The sequence below is a fragment of the Symsagittifera roscoffensis genome, chromosome 3 (assembly GCF_963678635.1).
Source record: "Symsagittifera roscoffensis chromosome 3, txSymRosc1.1, whole genome shotgun sequence".
NCBI classification, from domain to species: domain Eukaryota; kingdom Metazoa; phylum Xenacoelomorpha; order Acoela; family Convolutidae; genus Symsagittifera; species Symsagittifera roscoffensis.
In genome coordinates this window covers 63352470-63378071 of record NC_087064.1, presented here as the reverse complement: position 1 = coordinate 63378071, position 25602 = coordinate 63352470, and the positions used below count along the sequence as shown (strand labels likewise).

General features: G+C 34.0%; 2 protein-coding genes across 4 annotated transcripts in view; one reads left to right on the top strand and one right to left on the bottom strand.

The window, feature by feature from the left end:
• LOC134842484 (calcium-binding protein 39-like) overlaps positions 1–25602 on the top strand; it is a 477223-nt gene that overhangs the window by 173470 nt on the left and 278151 nt on the right. The gene's annotated exons all lie outside the window — the stretch shown is intronic.
• The window catches only part of LOC134842456 (uncharacterized), a 47544-nt gene continuing 34533 nt past the window's right edge, over positions 12592–25602 (bottom strand). For 2 of the 3 annotated variants that reach the window (XM_063858801.1, XM_063858803.1), the window contains exon 3: positions 12592–13728. In XM_063858801.1, coding sequence (XP_063714871.1) covers positions 12864–13728 — 865 coding nt within the window. In that variant the 3' untranslated portion in view covers positions 12592–12863. The remainder of the gene's footprint in view (positions 13729–25602) is intronic. The other variant, XM_063858802.1, reaches the window with a different exon arrangement.

The following is a 25602-nucleotide window of genomic DNA, read 5'->3' as shown; positions in this document are numbered from 1 at the left end:
AATTGTCTTTTTGGTATATCTGTCGAATTTGTATATCACTTCAGTTGTTATAAATGGTGGTGGTAGGGATTGAGCTGTTATATTTGGTGGGTTTAATGGATAGGGATGTTGAGTAATGCTGTTTAATTTAACCGTGATTTCAAATTTTAATTGTAGACTATTTTGTTGGAGTATTTGGATGTTATGATCACGAATGTCTTCGTGAATGTCTTGTCTATATTGTAGTCTATTTAGTGCCCAGTTGTGGAGTCGGTTACTTTCTGGGTGTTGTCCAAATAATGGTGGAGGTGCTGTGAATGTATTCCAGTCTAGTCTTAAAGGAATATTTGTTGATGATTGTTCTCGATATCTAGCGTCGAGGTTATTTGGGAAATTTAAGTTAAAAGGTGGTGGTGAAATCTGGCTTATTGATGGTGTTGATGGTAGTGATAATGTTTCTGGTAGTGATGAGGATGTTGTTGTATCCGTAGAAATATCTATTGGATCATTGAATAAATTTGGTTCGCCTTGTGTGAATGAATGTGTTGGCCAATATGGTAGTCGTGATGTTTGGTTTGTGGGGTTAAAAGGGTTTTCACGAATTTGTTCAGATGTTGGTGTTGAACCTAAGTAATCTGAGGGTAGGCTTGAAGTGCTACGTTGTGAAAGAAGCGTAGGAGTTTCTGGTAATATACCAATGGGGTTTTCTGGAGTACTTTGTGATGGGGATTGAGGTATATCAAAATGAACTCGGGGAGTTTGAAAATTTCTGTTTCGTCGAGGATGTATAATTTGTCTATTTATTTCGACTGTATTTTGGTTTTGACTTTGGTTTTGACTGTACAGTGTTGGGTATAAGTTATATGTTGGTTCGCTTAGAGGTGCTTGTCGTTGAACTGGTTCTAGTGGTTCAGATAAGCGAGCGTGTCGTTCTTCAAAGGTATATGGGTTATCTTGAAAGGAAATTCGTGTGGATGTTTGGGGGTTTTGGGTAGTTGAAGATGGTGTTGGGTTATCTTGAGATGATGTCGGTGAAGACTGACTGAGTGATTGTTGGTTAGCAATTTTGATGGTTTTTTATTTATTCTTTTAGTGGAAAAATCTATGTTTATTATAGTATTCTTCTAGAAAAAGAATTAGGAGGATTGTTGCTAGGGCGAATGTGATGATTGCTTTCTTTATACATTTGCATATTGTCAAGATGAGGGATGATAGAAATGTTATAAAAATTACAAATAGTAAAAAAATATCTGTTCTACTAAAAATGGTTCGTATCATTTAGATAAGTTTTGTGAATCGTACCTGTGGATATAGTCAATAGCTTTTGAAAGTTGGAGGTATAGTTCAAATATGGAATAGAAAATTAAAAAAATATTGCAAAAAATGATTAAGATTATTACAAAAGATTCAAAGGTATCAAAAAGAAATATGATTAAAAGTTTAAATATCGTTAAAAAGTTAATGAGAATGTTAAGAATTATGTTGACTGGTCGAGAGAAGAGCATTTAAGAAATGGCTTCTCGATCGAATATTTTTTGGTGTTTTGGGCAATTTTCAAGTGTGGTCGGATTATTTATTGGTTTTTTGACAAGTGGGTTGAGTTTTGTGAAAAATTGTTGGGGGCGAATTTTATGGTGATCGGGAGGTCTTCTTTGTCTTTATTTTTATTTGTCAAGTGATCTGGGGTATTTTTGAGATTTTTATACTTTAGGCTAATTAAAATGGTCGTTTTTTTACTTTAGGCTAATTTAACATATTTGTTTGGGGGGTATTTGAGATCGGAGTTGGGGAAATATTGTTGATCTTTGGGTTATTAGATAAGGGAGGGTTATGATATTATGGTGATATTTATTTTAGTTGTCAAGTTGGAGTGGTTTGCTTATTTTTGACCTGGAGGTCGCAAAGTTATAGTTATAGATATGCCTGGAGTTTAATATCGTTCGTCTAGTTGGTTTGTGTTAGAGTTAGAGAAGGTAACGGATTGGATGAATCCTATTGGCTAATTTTGAACTAGAATCGTTGCTTGTTTGTCAGCATGTTATTTTGAAAAATGAAAGTTCAAAATGTTTCAGAGGTGCAAAAAATCATAAATATAAAATTAAAGCTGTTTTTGAAATTCGATTTTCTTTAATATTTTAGATTGTGGAATGAATGTTTTATAGTTTTTACGTGGTTGATTTCTAAGTCGTGATGACTCTCTATGTTCTGATTTGTCGATTTGTTCTTGGGGTATTATTTTTTCTGTCAATTTTCTATTTTTTCTTTCTTTTTGAGGTATATTTTGATCTAGCTTTTTTGTATTGTTTTTCGTTATAGTTGATTTTTTATTTTGGTTCTCGAGATGAATGTCATGTTGTTCCTTTGTTTTATTCTTCGTATGTGGGTTATTTTGAATAATTTTTAAACCTGTGAACGAATATAATTGAGTTAGCTCGCGTAGTGCGTATTCTTTTGGGAAATTTGAATATGTTTTCTCTGATCCAGAGTGTCCTTTAATGTTTTGTGTTTGTGAAATATTAAAAGCTATAAGAATCATACTTAGAGGGAGGCAGGGAACCGTAGATTCATTTAATTTGTATTCTAGAAGGTCTGTGTTTTCGTTAATTGTTGTATTATTAAATTTTCGAAAATATCGGAGGAGTGTTTTATTTCCTAAAATAGTTGTATCTGCTTTGACGGGTTTAGTTTTATATTTGTGCCATGATTTTAGTTGTCTAATTACTGGGTCAAGATTTTGATATTGTTTCAAAGTATTAATTGTAATTTTATCTGTTGGGGGGAGAAAAATGTTTTCTATTTCTAATTTAGATAAAGGAATTGTATCAAGTGGGTCATGGAGGTCAAAAACTTGATTTAGTGTGTATTTTGAATCGTTTGTTTGTGGTCCTGATAAATTTATTTTATCAGTTAGATTTTCTTTTTCAATTAATGGAAAAAGGTCTTTTTTATGCGGGTGTTGTTTTACTCTTTTTTGTTGGGTGTTATTTTTTATCCATTGTGAGTATGGAATTGGTTTGAAAGTTGATGTTCCTAGTAGATCAACTTCGTAGTGGTTATTTTGGCAATCTAAATAAAGTGGGAAGTGTTGTAGATTGCTTATCTGTGATTGTTCAACGTTAGTTTTTACTGCATATTTGCATTCTAGTCGGGGTGATGTTTCGTTTTCTGCAAGGTAGAATTTTATATTTTTGGGTATTTCTACTGTAGTTTTACGTGTAAGTAATTCAGGTGGTGTATTTCGACTTAAAGTGTCTGGTAATGCAAGATTCTTTCCTGCTGTCCAAACTATATGTAAGTTCGGAAATTTCATTAGAATTAGTTGAAATCTATAAACTCGGTGATTTGGATTAGATTTTTGTGTAAAGAGAAAAATGATTGGTTTGTGATCTGTGAATAGAACTGTTGGATGTTTTAATCCAAGTATCAGAAATTCATATTCTGTAAGTGTATATATTATGGCTGTACATTCTCTCATTAGAGTTGAGAGTCGTAGCTCTGCTTGAGTGAATAATCGAGAATTTGCTGATATAAGATTCATTTTGTTTGTGCCATTGTGTGATTGTAATAATGCTGCGCCGATGCCAAAATTCGAAGCATCGCACATTGCATAGAATGGTTGATTTGGATCTGGAATTGTATTCGAAATTTGTTCAGTTAGGAGTTTTTTAATTTCTTCAAATCGTGCTTGATGTTCTGTGTTCCATTCAAAATTATTTTGTTGTCTAAGTATATTATAGAATGGTCTGAGGTATAATTGCATTTTATAGACATATTTGCTTAAAAAATTTAACATTCCAAGGAATTCTTGGATTTTCTTTTTGTTTGTTGGTAGTTGGAGCTTTTGAATAGCATCAATGCGTGATTTTAATGGAGTGATTGTTTTTCTTTCTATATTGTGTCCTAAGAATTTAACTCGTGTTAAAAAGAAGTGTGATTTATCGGGGGCGGCCTTCAGATTTTCGTTCTGAAGTATTTTGTGATAGTTTTCTAAAACATTGAACATTTCTTCTTTTGTCTGTGATTGCATAAAAACATCGTCTAAATAGGTGATTGCGTTTTTCTTGAGTATTAGTGGTCTAAAAATTTTGCTCATAAAAGCTGAAAATGCTGCTGGTCCTATGGATATTCCATAGAATAGGCGGTTGAATTCATATTGTTGATTTCCAATAACAAATTGTGTTAAGCGTCGCGATTGTTCATCTAGTGGCATTTGATTGTATGCACTATTCATATCTGCGGTTGTAAAGTATTTTCCATTTATTTTTGTTAAAATAACTTGTATAGGTTCAATAGGCCAATTGCATTTTGATTCGTCTATTAGTGAATTAAGATATCTAGCGTCTAGAACTATTTTTAATGATTCTCCTTTTGCTAGGATGATAACAGGGTTGATAAATGTGTTACCGTTTGGTTGTTCTTCTTTGTTTAGCGGTGATATAATTTTGTATTGTTCTAAAATATCGAGTAATCTGTTTACTTTATCGTGTAAGTGAATTGGTACTTTACTTGCTCTTTGTTTTTTGAAAACTGCGTCAGGTTTTAATGGGAGATGTAGTGATGAGCTGATTTTGCCAACATCAAATTTGGATGTTGCATAGACTGATGAATATTTTATTAGCTGTTTGGCTAATTTATCAAATGCGTCTTGTGTTATTTGTGAATGTTGGAAGTTAAACATTGTTAAAAATTTCTGTTGATTCTCTGTATAGTTATTTATGTTGAATGTAGGTTTGAAATATGGGGTTTTTGTGAAATAATCTGTATTTCTTTTTTCATTACTTATTATATTATTTATGGATAATTCTTCATTAAGAATTGTGGATTGACAAATATCTAATAATTGGAGTATATTATTTACGCGGTATGCTTTTTCGCGTATTGGTGATATCGTAGCGTTGGTTTCGCAATAGCCTAAAAGTCCTAAAGGTAATGTTATTTGATAGGGTGTATTGTTGTATACATGTAGAGAAATAATATCTGAATTCGAGTTTTTCAAATATTTTATGGATGAGATTGTGATTTTGAAAAACTTATGGATAGGTTTGAATTCAAAATCTGACATATAGAGTTGTTGTTTATTTTGTTTTTTATCATATTGGTGAACTTGTTTTATTGAAAAATTATATATGTTTCCTGATAGTGGTTTCAGGTGTTTTCTTTGTTGATTATATATCGGATAAAATTTTGAAAAGAATGGTGGTTGTTTATTTAATCTTTGAAAAAATGTTAGGGATGTGTCTTTTGTTTTTGTGTATTTATCTTTGATTAGTATTTTACTATTCAAAATGTTGATTGTTGGTATATATTTAGAGATAAATGGTATTCCAATAATATTGTGTTTAATATCAGTGATATGGAATATTTGTTTAAATGGTTTATTTAAAATTTTATTTTGCTCTATTGTTCTTGTGGGGAGAAGAAATAATTGCATTTTTCCATAGTTTACCAATGTTGATCCTTGTGCTGTTGCTAGTTTACTGGAGTTTTCAAGAGGCGTTAGTTTTGGGTGTAATGATTTTATCTCATTCCATGTGGGAATGTTTATTATGTTTGATTCTGCTCCTGAATCAATTAAAAAATCAATTTCAAGATCTGGTGGTTGAAATTCTTTGTTTCTTGGACTTTCTAAAAGAAATGGTATTGTCCAAATTTTTTCTTTGGGTTGTTCTTTTTGTATATTTTGATAGATGTGATTTGTATTCAAGCATTTTGTTTTATTATTTTCATTGGATTGATTTGTAGTGTTGATTTCGTTAGTTTCTTGTGCCGTTTGTGTAGAATGGATGGGTTCAATATAATAATTGTGAAGGAGTTCTAATTGATTTTCATATATATGTGATGAAAAAGGTTGTTCATATATAATAGGTTCGTAGTCATTTTCGACTGCTATCATATTTATGGAGATAGTGTTTTCTGTATCACTTTCTGAATCTGATGATTCACAGTTTATTTGATTTAGTTGTAGTTCGTTATTTCCTGTGTCATCAATACCTGGGGGGTCTGATGTTGTTTCTGGATTTGATTGTACTTGATTAATATGTCTTTGATGTTTAGGTGTACTACTTCTATGGCGATTGTTAGAATTATTATAATGGTTATTATTCCTGTGTGGTGATTGGGAATAATTTCTATAACGATTATTATAACTTGAATGTCGATTTTGTGAATTATTTTGTGATCTGTTTTGATAATTATTGTTTGGTCTGTTATAGTTTGATCTATTATATGAGTTATTCCTTGATCGATTGTTCGGGTAATTCTGGTTTCGATTGTTTGAATAACTTCTATTTCGATTATTGGAGTAGTTTCTATTTCTATTGTATGATGAGTTTCGTGACTGATTGTTTGGATAGTAATTATTCCTTGATTGGGAATTAGATCTAGAAACAAATTGTGTTGTAGTCGAATTTGATCTGGAGTAGTTATTTCGACTATTTGGTCTATTGTAATGATTTTGTGACGAATTTTGTGTATTTCTTCGTTCTGGTGATCTTCCTCTATAACTTGAGTTAAATGGTGATTGAGTTCTCGTGTAATTGGTATTGTTCGGAAGTGGTTTTCTTGAACTGTTGTTGCTGTATACATTTTTGTTCGGTAGATTTTGATCTTTTTTCATGTACTGATAGAATGATTTATTTGGTTCTTTATATTTTTGAGGTTTGTTTTGATTGTCCTGTTGTTTTTGTCTACATTCAGAAATACTATGTCCGTATCGTCGGCAATAATTACACCATTTTTTGAAAGATGGTTCGCCTTTAAAGTTTGGGTGTTTTTCATAAATATTGAGTATTTCAGTGATTTTTTCAACGAGGTCTGTATCTGATTCTTGTATATTGTTGATATTTGTGGTGTTTGTTTCAATTCGATTAATATATTGTAATTTCAGATTTTCTGTTTCTTCAAGTTTCATTGTGATTTCCGCTTGCTCTAGTTTGTCTACTAGTTTTCTAAAATCTAAATCGGGCTCTCGAATTGAGGAGGGATGGGATGCTCTCTTTTTTATTGCTATTTTCCTTAATTGAGGTGTTAAGGTCATCATTTGGATTTCTGTCATTTTTTTGTTTTTATAGTCGTGTGTATTTAATGAATATGCTTTTCGAACTAGTGTTTCGATACGTACTGCTAATTGTTTGATGGTTTCATTTGGTAATCTGCGAATTTCATTACATAAAACTCTTTGTTGTTGTTTGTTTCTTTCGGAGTCAAACATTTTTGAAAATTCTTGTGTAAATCTTTTCCAATTTGATTTTATTTCTATAGGCAATACTGAAAACCATTTTTGGGCTGCGCCGTCTAAGGTTGTCTGTATCAACGCTGTGCGTCGATGTATCCAGTTTTGATGTAGTGGCGTATTAATTGGTTCAGGTCCTATATTTAAAATTAAATTTGCTGTTACTGCATTTAAATAATCTTCTACATATCATTAATGGTTTGTTTGATGTTATTGATGATCCACCCATAAGGTATGGATTCATTGTCATTTGTAATGATTCTGCTGCATTTGGCATTTGTGAAAAATTCGAAAGTTGATTTTTTGTTATTTCGTGTTGTTGAAGGTAATATGGAAGTGGTATTTCATTTTGCATTTGTGTTGGTTGATACGAGTGTGTAATCATTGGGTTTTGTGGCTGAATTGGTTGAAAAGATTGTGTATTAATTGGGTTTTGCATTTGCATTGGTTGTTGATTTTGTGTATCTGTTGGGTGTGGAGAAAAAATTCTATGATATGTATACGGTTTTTGCACTCCTTGTCCACGATATTCTTGAGTGTATGGTGCAAATATATCTGGTTGTAAATAATCATCGTCAGAGGATAAATAATCCGTTTGATGAGATGCTTGCTTTTTATTTTTATTCTGTTGAAAGAATGGGTAATTTTCACTACGATCCTGTGGAGGATGTGAATTAGTTTGAAAATTTACTGAATTGGTTGTTGCCATTGGGTTATCCCAATATCGAGATCTTATCTGATTATTATTATTTTTTCGGGGGGGATAGTTTGTTTTTGATGAATGTGTGTAATTATAATTGTGTTCCGCAAAATTGTTTCTTGTGAACGTTCTGCGTGTTTTTGACGGTATTGTCATGGGTCTATATGTTTGATAATCCATTTGTGAATATTTTGGATAAACCGAAGGTTTAACGGTTGATTGTAAGGTTACCTGTGCTAGTGAAGTGTTTGTATTTCTTGGTGTTGTTAAATTTGGACGTATTGGTGAAATACTTTGTTGTGTAGTTGTTGTTGTTTGGACAATTTCTTCATTTATGAAGTGTGATGGTGTCTGAATATCTTGTTGAGTGAGGTTCATAGTTCCCTTAAGGTTTTCATTGTGTATGACGGTCGAATTTAAACTGTTATTTCGCGTATCGGGTAAAAATGTATTGTAGTTTAATGGTGTTGCATCAATGGATAATGGTATTACTCTTACATAATCTCTTGTATAAGATATTGTACTTATTGCTTGACTTGCAATTGATTGTGGGATATTTATAAATGCATAATGAGACCATTCGGGGTCCCAAACGTAGTCTGACTGTTCTGTGATGGCGGTATCATCGTTTGAATTTTGAGGTCTGAAATTTTTTCTTGCTTGTGAAATTAAATCTATATTATGTGTGAAATAATCTATTATAAACCATGCCAAAATTTTTTGTAAGTCATGTTTTGTATGTTGTGAAACATCATCTTTAGTGAAATTTTCTTTAATTATATGCAGAAAAGTTGAAAATAGTGTGATTTCATGTCGTACCCTTATATGTTTAGATGTCTCTGTCGGTGAGACATTTGGGATTGGGATTTCATTTTCTAATATTGAAATATAACTATATATTATTGCAAAAACTTCATTAGTAAATATGGAGTTTGCTCTTTAAGAGTTATGATATTGTATGCTTTTTATATATTCTGAGAATACTTTTGAAAATTCTAAATCAAGGTCGTCTGTTTGAATTACATATTTGCGGTGATTCGGGTTTGGTGAGCTGAATTCTATGGTGTAGATTCCGTATTGTTGTGTCAAATTACATATATCTTTCAGATAGTGATCAATAATTTGTCTTTTGATCTTTACATCTGGGAACTCTGCTTTACATGGGCTGATTCCGGGTTCAAATAAATTTAGGAGTAAATTCTTGCAAAGTATATGCTGTCCTCTATCATTGGGTAGATATCGTCATCATCTGGACTATCTTCACTTGGAGTGTGTGTTTGGCTCATTTTTTCGTTTAATGACTGTTAATAGGTAATTATCGATATGTCTAATTGGTTGATTCCAATTATATAAATGTACTGGTTTGTGTTTATATTGCTTTTTTATTCTTCTTTTTCCTCTTTTTGATGAATTTGAAGTTGTTTCTGAGTCGGAAAAATATAATTGATCGTGAATGGGGCAATTTTTATCTATAAATTCTTTTAATTTATAAAGTTCGTCTAAATTGCTGGCTTCTGATTCTGAAAATGCGTTTCTATTTTTGGAAAATCTTTTTCGTGTTATTTGTCTTTGTTTAGTTATTATTTTCCTTTTTAGTGTTTGTCGTTTTGTTCTGATATATCCAACTGTTTGTGTGTGTGGTGTGATTACAAGGTCGTATTTTTTGTTATCTATTTCACAGTTGTGTAAAACGATTGTTTGTTTGTTTCCTAGATTTTTAAATGACATAAGGTTTAGGATGACGGATGCAAAAAGTTGTTAGATGATTTCTATTTTCTTAAATTGTTAGTCCTTACGATTTTTTGGTTAGCTTAACCTGGGTCTATTTGTTCAGGGTTGGAGAGAAAAGTATATCGATTCCGAAGAATGATTTTTTTACTTTCTCGTGGCTAGTATAAGTTAAGGTGTTAACTTACTTAATCTTACTTAAGGGTAGTGATTGTGTTCAAGGGTTGGAGAATAGTAAATCGATCCACAAGGTTCAGGTATAATTAGAACGCGAGTAGTTCGTTAGATACTATTTTAAACTTACTAAGTCTACGATTTATCCTGGGTCTGGTAAGAGGAGGGTTCAAGTGAAGGATGAATAACCGAAGTTCTTCACTGTTTATCCTAATTTGAATGATTAGTTTTGTTCAAAAATTTCTATTAGTCTTGGGTTTTTTGAAAGGGGTTGGATAGTGAATCGACGTTTGAGGTCGTTAGACACTAGCTAAGTGGGTGGGGGAGAGAAAATTGTTCTTTTTGATCCAAGGATAGGCCTTGATGATCAAGTTTTGTAAATTTAATTGAATAGAAAATTAATTAAGATCCAAGGATAAGCCTTGATGATCTGATTTTAAGATTAAGTGAATTTAAGTTTAAAATGATTTAAATTTATTTTTTAAAAAAAGATTTAGTGTTTTAATGATATTAGTGAGCTTATGATTGCTGTTATGTTTTAGGTGATGAAGCTGGGACAACTGATGATTTTATAATTACTAACAGTTTATTGTCATGCTACTAATTTTTATTTTGATTTTCAATAAATATTTTCCAAACATGTTTTATATAATACTGCAGAATTTTAGGAAAACGATCTGAGATCTTTTTATCAATCGTTATTGTATATTAATAGTTTTGTTTAGCGCCTGAAATGATTATGAAGATTGACTTCAAGATTTTATGTTTGCAAATGAAAATCTAAATTCATTGCTAATAAAATTCTAAATATAAAAGTTTGTGTTGGCTTTTGCCGTACTATCTTATAACTATTTGGTAAGTTTCTACTTTGTCGTATGTCGTCTCTGGTTCGAGGTTTTCTTGCAATTCCGGGTAGTTCTGTTATCGTTCGGAATATTGGCTCTGATCTATTGAGTCGTAGAGACATTTCGATTAAATTATCGTCGTATAACATTTTAAAAATGTTTTGTCTAAATTCTAATCTATTTTTGGTTAATTCTAAGCTATTAAGGTCTTGTTCGAGACTTATGGTCGCACCAGATGAGTTAGGACCGATGTGGTTAACTCATAGAGTAATTTCGGATAGGGTACACCGTCTGCTCGTCACGCTATCTTATTTTCGGCCGGATAGATTCGTGCAACTTCTTAGTCTAATACCGATCCTAATCTTACTCTTATACTATCTAGTCTCAGGTTGTTTAACTAGTCTCTGCTAGGCTCAATAGATCTAGGGTATACTGGTTTATTGCGGCTGCTGAAGTTCTTTTGGAGAGGCAACTAAATTCTAAGTTAAATTTAAATCTCTCTGGTGCTGAAATTACAAGTAATTTCAGCACTTACAAATAAGTGGGTTGTTAGTTAGATGGATCATGATTGGTTAATATTAAATACTTTACAGTGGTAAAATATCTAATTTATCCAATCATAAAATGTAGTTTAGATCAGGTTCCAGCTAATTCAGTCCGGTTTCAGCTCATATTCAAAATTTATGCTACGTTACGGCCACTATGTCATAGATATAATCAAGCTAAAGGGCTTATCAACTCGCAATCTTTAGAAAGCTAGTAGAATGAGTTAAATTTTCTTAAGTTTTATCAATGAGTTTCTACGGAATCATTACTGAAATAGCTTTAAACTATCGCAGGTTTAGCAAAAAAAACTCAGAATTCTACGTGAATCAGCGCTAAAAAATAGCGATCACTGGGATACTACAGAAAAAGCGATAAGTAATGATGGGATTTCAATCCAGGATCCCACCGTTAAATAGTTCTTAAGTGTAAACTAGTTCTTACATCATATTCTGGGAGGCTGGTTAAGAAAACTTTTGCCAGCTTCTCAATCTGAGCAGCTGATCCACTAGTGAGCCCACTACACTCAAGAGCGCTAAAATTTTCGTTTTTTTCCAGCTCTGAAATTTGCTATTTGGGTAAATGTTTAGCACTAATTCATTGATGGCGATCACTGCTTTTACAAATTTCCCTCGCTAAATGCAACAGGAACTCAGCCCAGGAAATCAGTTACTTTCATCGAGGAAACAGCAATGTTCTATTGATGTAATCTGATTATTTTGGTGAAACAAAAATGTGGCGGTAAGATTATAGCTTACGCTTCTCAATTGATACATCGTGATGATGTTTGGAGTAGAACGAAAGTACAGGAGTAGTTGAAATTAGAGTGCCTTGAAGCCAAATGTTTTTCCAAATTGGTTTTTCCGAGTTGGTTCTCCAAAGTTTTTTTTACAAAACGATTCAAAATTATTGATCTAAAATGCATATAAATATAATGCTGAAATGTTTCCTGAAGTCTACTCTTTCACACCGCGGGAGCCCTTGACTGTTAATTTTTCAAAGGGATCCCCCTGAAACTTACATTAGAAGTAAACAACTCCACCGAAGTGATTGTTGCCTAATGCAACGCTCTGACTAACAACTTTCTTGCGTAAAACCTCCTTGCTCAAAATAATATACTCATGTATGTTTCAGTCAAGAATCATCAATGAATAATCTATGTGGTTTGCGTATATGTTTTATAAATGATTTAAGGATGAACATCGTTAAAGTAGCTCTACAACATAAATGACTGATGGATGCAAAAACCTGAAAAACTTATGAAACCTGTCTGTAATGCAATGCAACTTCAACCCGGGTATATTTTATTAACGAAGGTTGAGCTTTCATTCTTGTTTAATAAATGGAGTTTCGTTCAAGTGAGAACCAATTTCCGATGGATGTATAGCTATCAGACTCTAACATGTCAATGTATGAACCCTAATTAGTTCTTACATCTCATTCTGATGGACTGGTTCAAACAGTTTTGCCAGCTGTTCAATCTGAGCAGCTGATCCCGTAGTGAGTCCACTACACTCAAGAGCCGCATTTTTATTCACAAGAGAGATTGCAAGCTGAAATAGAAAAATAATCTTGAAAGGTAACATAATTTAATTACACGATTGATGAAAACGAACAAAGGGAGTACTAGAGTAAATAGGGGCTGGAAACTCGGTTTCTCATTCTACACAGTCGCTTCAACTGATCGTTTCTTGTACACTTGAGAGCCAAAGCGGCACTCTTCATTGTGAGGCGGGTTATCTTCTGGCACCGAAGTTTCCATCCTCAGAACCCGGAAACTATACTTCAAGTCGTTTTTGTTCATGCTTGGAGTGTAGGTTCGTGAGAAATCCGAGCCCATCTGGTTGCTAGTGGTGGAGGCCGAGTAGTAACCACTCAGAGTTGGGGAGACACTAGAGCTGGATAGTACTGCGCCGTCGTCGGCCAAGGAAATCAACTCGTCGCATCCGTTCGGAGAAGTAACGTCATTATGAGTGATACCTGCTTGGAAGTCGTGAACGTGTGGAATCATTGCATCGCCAGCATGAGTTTCAGTTGCATTCGGAACAATCCAGGCTATGCTTCCATTCATTTCCATGTCAGGAGATGTTTTGGGAGAGTAGTGGGCGAAAAGAGGAAGTTCGTTTGATATCTGCACGTGCTGTTCTCGTCCTGCGTATAAAAGCGGTCGGTGGCGGCCGGTTAGCTGCTGGTGATTTGCCACCATGAGGGAAAGGGGGGTAGAAACATCAGGAGTTCCATTGCAGTAGTTTCCATCCCGAGGGGGTTGGACGTTCAATGCAGTTTGGCGGGAGAACTGAGGGCTTATGTTGAAGAAGGTGATTGCAGCGCCATCTTCTCCACCTTCTTCTTTTCCTTCTTCTTTTTCGTGTTTGTGTTTTTCTTTATTGCTGCTCTGGCTCTGTCTGTTGTGACGACTTATTCGCCTGTGGCCATTGCGTCTCCATGCCTTCCGGACACACCTGGACACACACAGCCAGAGGAAGAAGAGGAACACTGAGACAAAGAAGGCCAGCACTGAGTTTGGACTAAAAAAGAGAGCAAACAGGAAATGAACGCTGCTTTTTAGATCATTTACCTGAAAAACTCTTTTTGAAGAAGGATGCCGTGAACAGCCTCAAGTCTCAAGATAAAGTCTTAGAGTGTTTTGAGTGTGAGTGCGGATACTCATGTTCACAACAGGATTTTCCTCAGTGCCTTCTTGAATTTTGTAAATCTTTATTTAAATTACAATTTGAAGTTATGCAGCTACTCTGTGATGCCTAATACTATGTTTTGATTAGTTTCTGGTGGCAATTCAAATTTCTGCAAAATTTGCGTGAGCTGCCAACGAAAAACTGCCAGAGTAACATTGAAAAAGCATAAAACAAGATCGATGTTTAAACATTCGTTTTCTCACACACACGAAGTGGAGACAAAAAAATCAACACAGGTTTTGTTGAAACAATACTGTAGAAGTGGTCGATAAAATTTGGGACCAAGTTAACATCCTCCCCCCTAAACACGTTTAGGGGGGATGTTAACTTGGTTCTAAGTTGGGAATTATCAACCAATCAGAATCGAGCATTTTACATGCAGCGCTTAGCAAATTTAATTTGATTTAAGGTCTGGGGTGGAGGATCTTAACTTGGTCTATTAAGGGGGTGGGAGGATGTTAACTTGATCTAAAATTTGTTCCAAAAATACCAGCAGAGAAATTTAATCGCTTAAACCTCCGAAGTTATAATCAAAATAGCATGCATTCGTCAGTTAAGAGAAAGATAGTTTGGATTTTTTTATTAATTCACTCGGATTCAAGTTTTTTGGACGATGAAAGACGAGACAATAAGAAAAACGGGAAATTTTTTGATACACCCTACACCCAACAGACTAATTTTTCTGCTGTTGAGCAACCTGGTTCAATGGAAGTAAAATTAGTTTTTACAATTTAATCTGAAAAAGTGCTTGACTCAAAGTGTGCACCCAACAAATGAAAAGTTTCACAAAAAAATTGCCCTCTTATCAAAATTAGCCCTAAAAATTGTCTCAAGTATTAGATTTGAACGTGTTTTATAAAGAAAAACCAGTCAGTGATGGTTTCTCACAAATCCGATTTTAAGGTTGCATGTTAGAAAAATTTTGTGCTATAATCCAAGCAGAACTAGTTTTTATGGGCATTTATAACAACTCTAAAGATCGACATAGTGTTTTCTATTTCTAACCAGATAACACCTATTGATTTTTCTAACTTGGAAGTTTTCAACTATTAAGAGAAACAGAATTTGATGGAACGCGAGTTAGTGCATTGATAGAAAAATATGATAACTTTATTTGATACTTTTTTGGTTTTTTTTGGCTTAGTTATTGATTAACTGATTATTGGACTACATATTCCTTCGGATGCTCTGCTCCATTTGAAACCATAAATTATTTTTTTTTCGCACAAAAATTTATTTTCTGTTAAACCCCTCCGTCTTTTTTTCCAATGTGAAAAATTGTTCTGCAGGTTCTCATACGCAAAATTTTGATGATCATCGATCATCAAGCAGTTTTTCTCTGAGTTTCAGTTAAAAAGTTTTGAATTTTTTAAATTTTTTTGTGAACAAATTTGGAATTCAGAACAAAATAATTGTATATATGAAGAGAAAAACCTAAGATTTAAATTCTTCTTGTCTCTTCGTTCGTATTTACATGGTTTTTAGGGCAACTTGTTTCCTCCTTGATTTTTATTTAATCCTGGCCATCTGAGTTAGGACCGAGTTGGTTAACTCATAGAGTAATTTCGGATAGGGTACACCGTCTGCTCGTCACGCTATCTTATTTTCGGCCGGATAGATTCGTGCAACTTCTTAGTCTAATACCGATCCTAATCTTACTCTTATACTATCTAGTCTCAGGTTGTTTAACTAGTCTCTGCTAGGCTCAATAGATCTAGGGTATACTGGTTTATTGCGGTTGCTGAAGTGCTCGGGAGAGTCCAACTAATTTCTAAGTTAAATTCAAATCTCTCTGGTGCTGAAATTACAAGTAACTTCAGCACTTACAAATAAGTGGATTGTTAGTTAGATGGATCATGATTGGTTAATATTAAATACTTTTCATTGGTAAAACATTTAATTTATCCAATCATAAAATATAGTTTAGATCAGGTTCCACCCATCCGGGTTTTACAGAGTTTTTTAGAACAGTTCTTCTGTTAATTCAAGGATGGATGATGGACGTTGGTATTTGGTGAACATCATAATTTTCTTCCGCTTCTTCTTTGTTAAAGAAGTTTCAGGAAGCTGGAGTTAGGGATATAAGACGTTGTGTTCTTCTTGTGACAACGACTGAGTCTCTGCAACAAAATCAATTCTGCTTTCAGAATGGTTGGCTATGTCAGGTTTTTCTGTTCTTCGGGGAGAACTTCTTTTGTGTATGATCTAGTTTGGGAATGGCGTGGAGATTGTGCGTGGAGGGGATGCCTGGTTACTCGGATCTGTACGTACACTTGGGTCATCGAGGTGGTCATTGGTCTAGTTCAATGAAGTCCTTTTCTGCGAGGTCAAGTCGTACTCTAAATCCTTTGAGTTGTGATTGTGAGCGGCATATTGATTGTAGTTGGTCATTCTCTCTCGAGTGTAGTGGGGTCGTCTTGTCTTTTGATGTTCGTCCTTGGTGTTGTATTCTGATCTATATATTGCATCATATGATTTTACATTTTATAAAACTTTTATTAGTTTAATATTTTTTAATAATGATTTTAGTTAGTTGTTTTCACAAAAGCTTTTTGTTTTAGTTCGGTTATTTTGAAGAGTTACTCACACTTGAGTAGCTCTTATTAAAAATAGTGGTGTGGTCACAAAGCGTGGATGTAGCGCGGTGGGTTAGGCCGGCTATAGAGCATGCTCAGGACGTCCTTCCTGGTGGGTTAGGCCAGGAGTGGGAGTATGATTTCATGCGGTTTTTGTGAGGGGTCCTGTTATGTGACAACGTTTTATGTTGGGTTTGTTGTGGTTTTTCTTATGTTTTGTTGGTTGTCCTTTTTTCAAAAATCAAATTGTTTGTGGTATGGGTTTGTCTTTCGACTTTTTTGTGTTTTATTATTTCTTTCTTAGACTTTATAATAGTCTTCAAAAGAATAAATTATCCAGTTTTAAACTGGGTTAATCCGGTTTGGGTACCGTTGGTTTCCTTTTCTTAGTCATGCTGTTATTCTATGATTTGTGGTATTTAGTAAGCTGCGTTGGTTAGTTTTGTTTAGTATATGATTCCTTTCCAACCGGGTTAAAGGAAAGTTTGAAACATGTTATTATATGTTAGAGTTGTTGAGTGTGAAAACTTGAAACTGAAATTCATTATTTTAAACAATTCTTCGTGGGCGAGCTGTGCGAGTGTGGATAGAATTTCTGTGCGAATGAATGAGAATATCAAAAGGTTAGTACTGCAATTGCATTTTATTAATTTACTGCATAGAATTTGGAAATTTACTGCTAGTTATGGGGGAATTTTAAGTTACAAATTTTCATCATAATTAGATTTACTGCTTGTGGGGAAAATTTTAGAAATGAATTTACTGCATTGGTATTAAATTTATAAATTTATAAGTGTAAGAGATTAATAGAATTTTTGAAATCTGTTTGATGAAATTTGCGATTTTTATTTGTCTTTTGTGGTTTTTGTAGGTGATCGTCGGATGAAGGCTAAAAATCTAAAGAAAACATGAATAAAGTATGGTGAGTTTTTTAATATTTCAATTAGTTAGTTATATTCATTTAATTCATACTTACCTGTTAGTCGTCGGGGAAAAAACCGTGGGGGAAGATGTCGTGAATTAGTTCTGAAGTTGTTAGTAGTTTAGCTAAGATGCGGATGATATTTTTAGTTTGAAGCAGTGGCCAAAGCAATTGAAGTGCCTTAATAGTGGTTAGTTCTTCAGTGCCAACTGCAAACTCATAAGGTGTGTTTTGGATTAGATTATATAATTTGTGATTGAATTTAGTGTTGTGGATGAATTCTAAAATTGGGATTTCTATGGGTTGTACAAACTCGTGCGGGAGAAGGAAGGGTCGGGATTCTTCGGCGTTGAAGGTCTTGGTGATGGGACAGAAGATGTACATTTGGGTTATGGGGTCATAATTACGAAGAATACCATGGAGAGTAGTGTCTTTAATACAATATGTGAAATTTAGGAAAAATGGTGAAGTGTATTTGGAATTAATGAATTGAAAACGATGGTGTGGTTGTCTAGAGGGTGTGTGTAGGTCAAAGTGATTTTGGATGAAGCGATAATAACTATATGTGTGGGTTTGTTTAGTGCGCAACATAATATCGTGTGAGCAGTTTAAATCTCTTTCGTGTGGTGCAAGGAAATGAAAGGTTAGTGAAAATATTTGGAAGCGTTCTTTGAAACTTTCGTACGCTTGTGTGTCCGTTAGTGCTTCTGAAATAATGTGATCAAACTTTCGGTCGAAGATGTTTAGTGTGAATATATATGGTGTCTTGATGAAAAATTTCTCGGTAATTTGTGGATTAGCGAAGCGATCGTCGTCTAAGAATTGATCTTGGTTAGCTCTGATGATGTTGTGATCGTAGTATTCGAGTGTATATTCGTTAGCTCTAGGTGCAGTGTGTGTTTTTAGTGATTTTTTATATCCAACGTAAGTAAATTGTCTAGCGGTTAGTGGTGTAGTGAGTCGATATAGCATGTCCGTATTTCGTTCTATATCGATGTGAGTGTTAGATAAAGGTAAGCAAAGAGGGTTAGTAAAATGATAATATGAGGTCCAAGAGAGAGTGGGCATTAAAACGTATTCATCTACGAAGTTGCGTGTTTCGTTAGTGTCGTGGGGGGTGTTTAAGGTGTATTGTGGGAATGAGGGTAAGGTGATGGCTAAAAATTCTTTTGTGTTAGTATGCTTGGGGTGGTTGATGTATTCACGGGCTGTTCCTGGTTTTGCTGGGAAAGGATGGTTGGGGAACTTTCTTTTAAAAGTGCGGTAAGCTCTATTAGTGTTGAGTGAAGATTCAGTTGATGTGGATGATGGTGCTAATGATTCAGTATAATTTGAAGAGGGTGTAGGGGTAGGGGGGTTGGATGAATTTATTGTGGAGGAGATTTGGTTTATGGTTGGGGTATTAAGGTGGTAGGGTTGTTGTTGAAGGGTAATAAAATTATCTAGCTCTGGGGAGATTCGGGGGGTGTCTGGAGAATGAGATGATTGGTCAGAATGGTATGAGGAGTAGGTTGGGGTAACTTGGGAAGCATAAGAGGGTGTGGGGGTGATTGGGTCAGGGTTATTGGATAATATGGGTTGAAAAGGGGGTTGAGAAAAATTAGAAGAGTTATGAAAATTATTGGATGGGGATGGTTCTGAGTCGGCAAATTCATCGGGGGTTTCAATATTCGGGTTATTGAGTTGTGAGATGGAATATAAAACTGAGATGTGTGAATTAGTATCGGAATTCATGCCTGATGTTACATTACTAGATGGAAAATCGGGTGGCGGAAAAGCAAAAAGTGGTATTATTGGGATTGTGGAGGTAAGATTGGTTGGGTGGGAATTTGATCGGTGTAGTGATCCAAGTTGGCGGCTCATCGTGGGCTAAAAAAATGATTATTTTGAGACTGAAAAGCGGTGGTATGGGGTTGTTCAATAATTTGTTCATAAGTATTATCATCTTGTGACTGGTGTGTCATTATATGTTGGATGGGACTTTGTGATGTGGTGAGTCGAAAATTTGGATTATGTGTGATGGCTAAATTTCGAAAATTTCGTGGGACTAGGGATAGTGGATGGTTATTTGGTAGGGCTGGTAATTGTGGTGCCGTTGGCGTTATGTCTACATTGTTATGTTCTTCGTCGTATGTATTTTGTCGTGTTGTTATTTTTGTGTTATATTCTTTTATTTGTGCGTCTAAAAGAATTTTGTTTATAGATGTAGAAAAGATTCCAAAAAATCCTGCAAAGAGTATGCGTGCTACGCTTGCTTGTCTGTTTACTTGTGTGTGTATAGCACATGTGTTGTAGATTCCTTTTAAAAGTGAGAAAAGAAATCCAATAAAGTTAAACATTGCGTATAAAATAGTCAATTTTTCTAAGATGTAGTAGGGCCATCCTAGAAAATCGAGGATCTCATTTTTGAGTGTAACAAAGCTAAAAATGTTAATTGGTGATATATCTTGGGGACGGTATTTTTCACCGTTTAGATATATATAATCTTTAATGTCTTTAAAATATCCGCTATAGTCTTGCGTGTAGATATCGGCAAATCCTGCGGTTTCTGCAAGTTTGCGTAAATTTTGGTCTATTGATTGTCTTTGTATAGTGTCCATTTGTGTTAATAAATTTGGAACTGTTGTGTTCTAATGTGATGTTGAATATCTGATTTTGAATAGATTCCTATTGATTGTAAGTCTATATTTGGGTTTCGAGCAATAGCGCGAATGCTTTCTGGTGAAAATTTTTTGAGTGATTGCATTAATGTGGGATATGGAGTGAGAAGATAATATTTATTTTCATCAGGGTTTAGTTGTACTACATTGTGGCTGTTTTCTGATCCACATGGGACTGCGGTATCCCACAAATAGGTTCTTCGTGAAAGTGTATCCACGAAATGTACTTTATTCTTATAAAAGATAGGGATTCTTTTATAACATCGTTTATCTTCAAAAACGTATAGTGGTGATACTTTTTTAGTACAAGTATAAAACCATAAGATGTTTCCTTCATAGTCTAAAAAATTTGATCTATTTCCAGATAATAGGTATCCTGCATAGGGTATTTTTAATACTGCTAGTGCAAGTGATTGTAATATTTGTGTTCGTTCTAATTCGCATAGGTGGTGTAGTGTTTCTAATTCGGAGAGTGACATTTCTTGAAAAATTCGGCTAATTGTATAATCTAGTTTCATATCTAAATGAATATCATAGTGGATATTACCGAAATATGTAGTATTCATTAGTGATAATTCTTGTAAGCGTGTGCTTCTGGTGTCATGGGGTTTTAGATGTCCACCAGGTTGTCCGTTGCTTTTTTCAAAATTAACTGGTATATAGGATGTTCCTTCGTTTAGAGGATGACCTGTGGCATATGGGTCGATTTTTACTTTTCCAGTGGTCATGTCGAATCCTTTTTCGTATTCAACTAATATTTCAGAATATTGTGTTCTGTGAAGTGGATTCCTGTATTTACATGCAAGTTCTGTTTCTTGATATATTTGGAAACGTGTCAATTTGTTTTCTATATTGTCTATGTTTCTAAAATTTGAACTTAGTTTTCGTGATGGATGGACTTGTTCATATGGAATTGATTGTATAAAATATTTTTCGTGAAATTTTATCATACGAGCGTGTATTTTTGCTACTTGAAATGTTGTACATGTATCTTCGGGGAACCAAACAATTGTTGCTTGTGTTCTCGTTGTAGGGTCGCAATAACCTTGATCATTTTTACAAGGTAATCGGATTCCTTGATAGATCATTGTATTATCTGATAAATCTCGTGTTAGTTGTATTTTTTCGAGTTGTATTTTCCAATCAAAAAACATTATTTCTTGGTATCCTTTATTTTTTGTGTCTGCTTTGCAGTTTGATGGGTCATTTATACCAATGTGTGGTATCCAATGTTTATCGTGTAGGTCATAGGTTAATCGTCCGTGTGCGCCGTTATACGGGTATTTTTCGTCTAGTTTTATATGTCCTTGGTGTCTTTCAAGTTGTGATTGATGTACAGAGTCTGGAAAAACTTGAAAATTAACTAACTTTCTTTGGGAGTTTTTATTTTGTGTGATGTTTAGTCTGAGTAATTCATTTTTACAATCGTCGGGATTGAGATGTAAAAGACGTTCTATATTACTTTGATAGAATGATTCATGGTCAAGTCGGTTTTTGTTTCCGTTCGAGACTTGTGAACAATGTACTTTCTTTTCGGAAAATGTTGCTGTGAATTTATAACCTGTAACTGTTGTTGCTCGGGCTTTTGAATAGAGTGTTGCTATTACATCTGTGGTTTCTATAGCTTGTGGTTCTGTTTCACATTGTGATACTTGATTTATTGCATATTTATGTAGTGTTTTTTGTTCATTTTCTTCACAATCGTAATGTGTTACTAATAAATCTTGTGGTCCTGTACGAGGGGAAGGGTTAATGTTTTGATTTGAGATTACTAGAAAAAGGAGTTGGAGAAAAATTAATAATTTTAGAATATACATGTGTATGATAATCCTGAGTATGGATTATAAAATGTAATGTAGCCAATTGTGTTTTTGGTATATCTGTCGTATTTGTATATTACTTCAGTAGTTATAAACGGTGGTGGTAGTGATTGAGCTGTTATGTTAGGTGGATTTAATGGGTAGGGATGTTGGGTAATATTATTTAACCTAACTGTGATTTCAAACTTTAATTGTAAACTGTTTTGTTGGAGTATTTGAATATTGTGATCACGGATATCGTTGTGAATATCTTGGCGATATTGTAATCTATTAAGTGCCCAGTTATGAAGGCGGTTACTTTCTTGATGTTGTCCAAATAGTGGTGGAGGTGCTGTAAATGTATTCCAATCTAGTCTTAAAGGAATATTTGTTGTTGATTGTTCTCGATATCTGGCGTCGAGATTATTTGGAAAATTTAAGTTAAAGGGTGGTGGTGAAAACTGGCTTATTGATGGTGTTGATGGTAGTGATAATGTTTCTGGTAGTGATGAGGATGTTGTTGTATCCGTAGAAATATCTATGGGGTCATTGACTAAATTTGGTTCACCTTGTGTAAATGAATGTGTAGTCCAATATGGGAATCGTGATGTTTGGTTTGTGGGGTTGAAAGGATTTTCACGTATTTGCTCAGATGTTGGTGTTGAACCTAAGTAATCTGATGGTAGGCTTGAGGTGCTACGTTGTGAAAGAATCGTAGGGGTTTCTGGTAATGTATCAATGGTGTTTTCTGGAGTGTTTTGTGATGGGGATTGAGGTATATCAAAGTGAACTCGTGGAGTTTGAAGATTTCTGTTTCGTCGAGGATGTATAATTTGTCTATTTATTTCGACTGTATTTTGGTTTTGACTAGAATTTTTTATTCTACTTAGTTCTTGTGGTAGTGTTGGGTATAGGTTATATGTTGGTTCGCTTAAAGGTGCTTGTCGTTGAACTGGTTCTAGTGGTTCTGATAAACGAGCATGTCGTTCTTCAAAAGTGTATGGATTGTCTTGAAAAGAAATTCGTGTAGATGTTTGAGGATTTTGAGTAGTTGAAGGTGGTGTTTGGTTATCTTGGGATGATGTCGGTGAAGACTGATTCTGTGACTGTTGGGTAGCAATTTTTGATGGATTTTTGAATTGTTACTTTAGTGGGAAGGTTTATGTTTATTATAGTATTCTTCCAAAAAAAGAATTAGAAGGATTGTTGCTAGGGCAAAAGTGAAGATTGCTTTCTTTATACATTTACATATTGTCAAAATGAGGGATGATAAAAATGTTATGAAAATTACAAACAATAAAAAAATATCGGTTCTACTGAAAATTGTTCGTATCATTTAGACAAGTTATATGACTCGTACCTGTGGATGTAATCAAGGGTTTTGGAAAGTTGGAGGAATAGTTCGAGTATAGTGTAGAAAATTAAAAAAATGTTACAAAAAATGATTAGGATTATTAGAAAAGATTCAAGTACATCAAAAAGAAATATTATAAAGGTTTCAAGTATTGTAAAAAAATGTTTAAGATTTATGAGTATTTGAGTAACTGATTGAGAGAAGAGCATTTAAGAAATGATCTCTTGGTCGAATATTTTTTGCTGTTTGAGGCGATTTTCTAGTGTGGTCGGATTATTTATTAGTTTTTTGACAAGTGGGTTGAGTTCTGTAAAAAATTGTTGGGGGCAATTTTTATGGTGACTGGGAGGTCGTCTTTTTCTTTATTTTTGTTTGTCAAATGATCCGGGGTATGGTGAGATTTTTATACTTTAGGCTAATTAAAATGTTCATTTTGTTACTTTAGGCTAAGTTAACAAATTTGCTTTGGGGGTATTCGTGGTCTGAGTTGGGGAAATATTGTTGATCTTTGGGTTATTAGATAAGGGAGGGGTACGGTATTATGGTGATATTTATTTTAGTTGTCAAGTTGGAGTGGTTTGCTTATTTTTGACCTGGAGGTCGTAAAGTTATAGTTATAGATGTGCCTGGAGTTCTATATGATTCGTCTAATTGGTCTTAGTTTGAGTTAGAGAAAGTGACGGATTGGATGATTCCTATTGGTCTATTTTGAACTAGAATTATTGCGTACTTGTCAGCATGTTATTTTGAAAAATGTAAATGAAAAATGTTTCGAAGGTTTCAAGATTGTGAAGTATAATGTTAAAATTACTTTTGAAATTCCACTTTCTTTAAAATTTTAGATTGGGGGATGAATATTTTATAGTTTTTACGTGGTTGATTTCGGAGTCTTGTTGTTTTTCTATTTTCTGATTTGTCGATTTGTTCTTGGGGTATTATTTGTTCGGTCATTTTTCTATTTTTTCTTTGTTTTGGGGATTCTTTATGGTTTTGTGTATTGTTTTTGGTGGCGATTGGTTTTGTGTTTTGATTTTCGGTGGGGTTATCATTTTGTTCTGTGTTTTTCAGATGTGGTTCATTTTGAATGATTTTTAATCCTGTGAAAGAATATAATTGAGTTAATTCGCGGAGTGCGTATTCTTTTGGGTAATAAGGTAATAGGTTGTTTCGATGTTGAACGATTTCTTTTTTGTTTGAGTCGGTAATTGACATCAGTGGGTTTTGCAATTATTTGGTATGGTCCTTTTCGAAGGGGTTGTAATTTTTTAGAAATTCCTTTTTGAGTATTAAAATTAGGTATTAAAACAAATGTTCCAATTTTTAAATCGGAGGCTGGTGTAAAACGTGAATTGATTTGTTCATTAATGTTTTGTCTTTGTAATAACTTTTTTGTTATTTTTTGATAAATTTCATTGTGTTTTTTATCTCTATTTAGAATCCATTCGGTGTGTGTACCGGAGGCTAGTTTAAGAATTTGTGGGTGATGAAAATGATCTTCATCGTGTGTATGTAAAGGTAGGTTATAACAAATTGAGTCTTTATTTGGTTGACAATAACCTTGTGCGTTTTTATGAGAATTTGCTGTAAACATTATTGGTTTGCGTGGCTTTTGGTTAAAAACCATTTCGTATGGTGACATTCCTAAAGTTGTCGTAATTTGTGAATTATACGCTAAGGGAAATAATTTTACATCTGCTGACCATTCGGTATATTTTGTATCATTTCCGTTGATGATACATCTAAGATATTCTTGTAATGAACGGTTCATACCTTCGACTAAGCCGTTTGTCCAAGGTGCATGAGATGTACGTGGTTTGTGTTTAATGTTATATAAATGACATAGTGTGATAATTTCATTATTTATGAATTCTGTACCGTTGTCTGTAACTAAAATTTCTGGTAGTCCGAATTTTGCTATCCAGTGTTCATAGAGTGTTGTGTAAGCGTAATAAGCGTTACAATGTGGTACTGGGTTAAGTGCTACATAATGTGTAAATGCGTCAACAATTACCATAATGTAGGAGTTTCCTTCTGATGAGGGTGAAATTGGTCCTTTAGTATCAAATGAGATACGATGATTAAAGTACAAACTTTGTCCTTTGAAATCTTGTTTTTGTGCTATTTGTTTTTGATTTGGGTAAGGTTTATTTAGTTGACATACTATACAGTCATTGCATAGTACTTTTATCCAAATTGGTGCATTTGGGAAATAAAAGTTTTGTATAAAATTTGAATATGTTTTTTCTGATCCAGAGTGTCCTTTAATATTTTGTGTATGTGAAATATCAAAAGCTATAAGAATCATACTTAAAGGGAGACATGGAACTGTAGATTCATTCAGGTTATACTCTAAAAGGTCTGTATTTTCGTTAATTGTTGTGTTGTTAAATTTGCG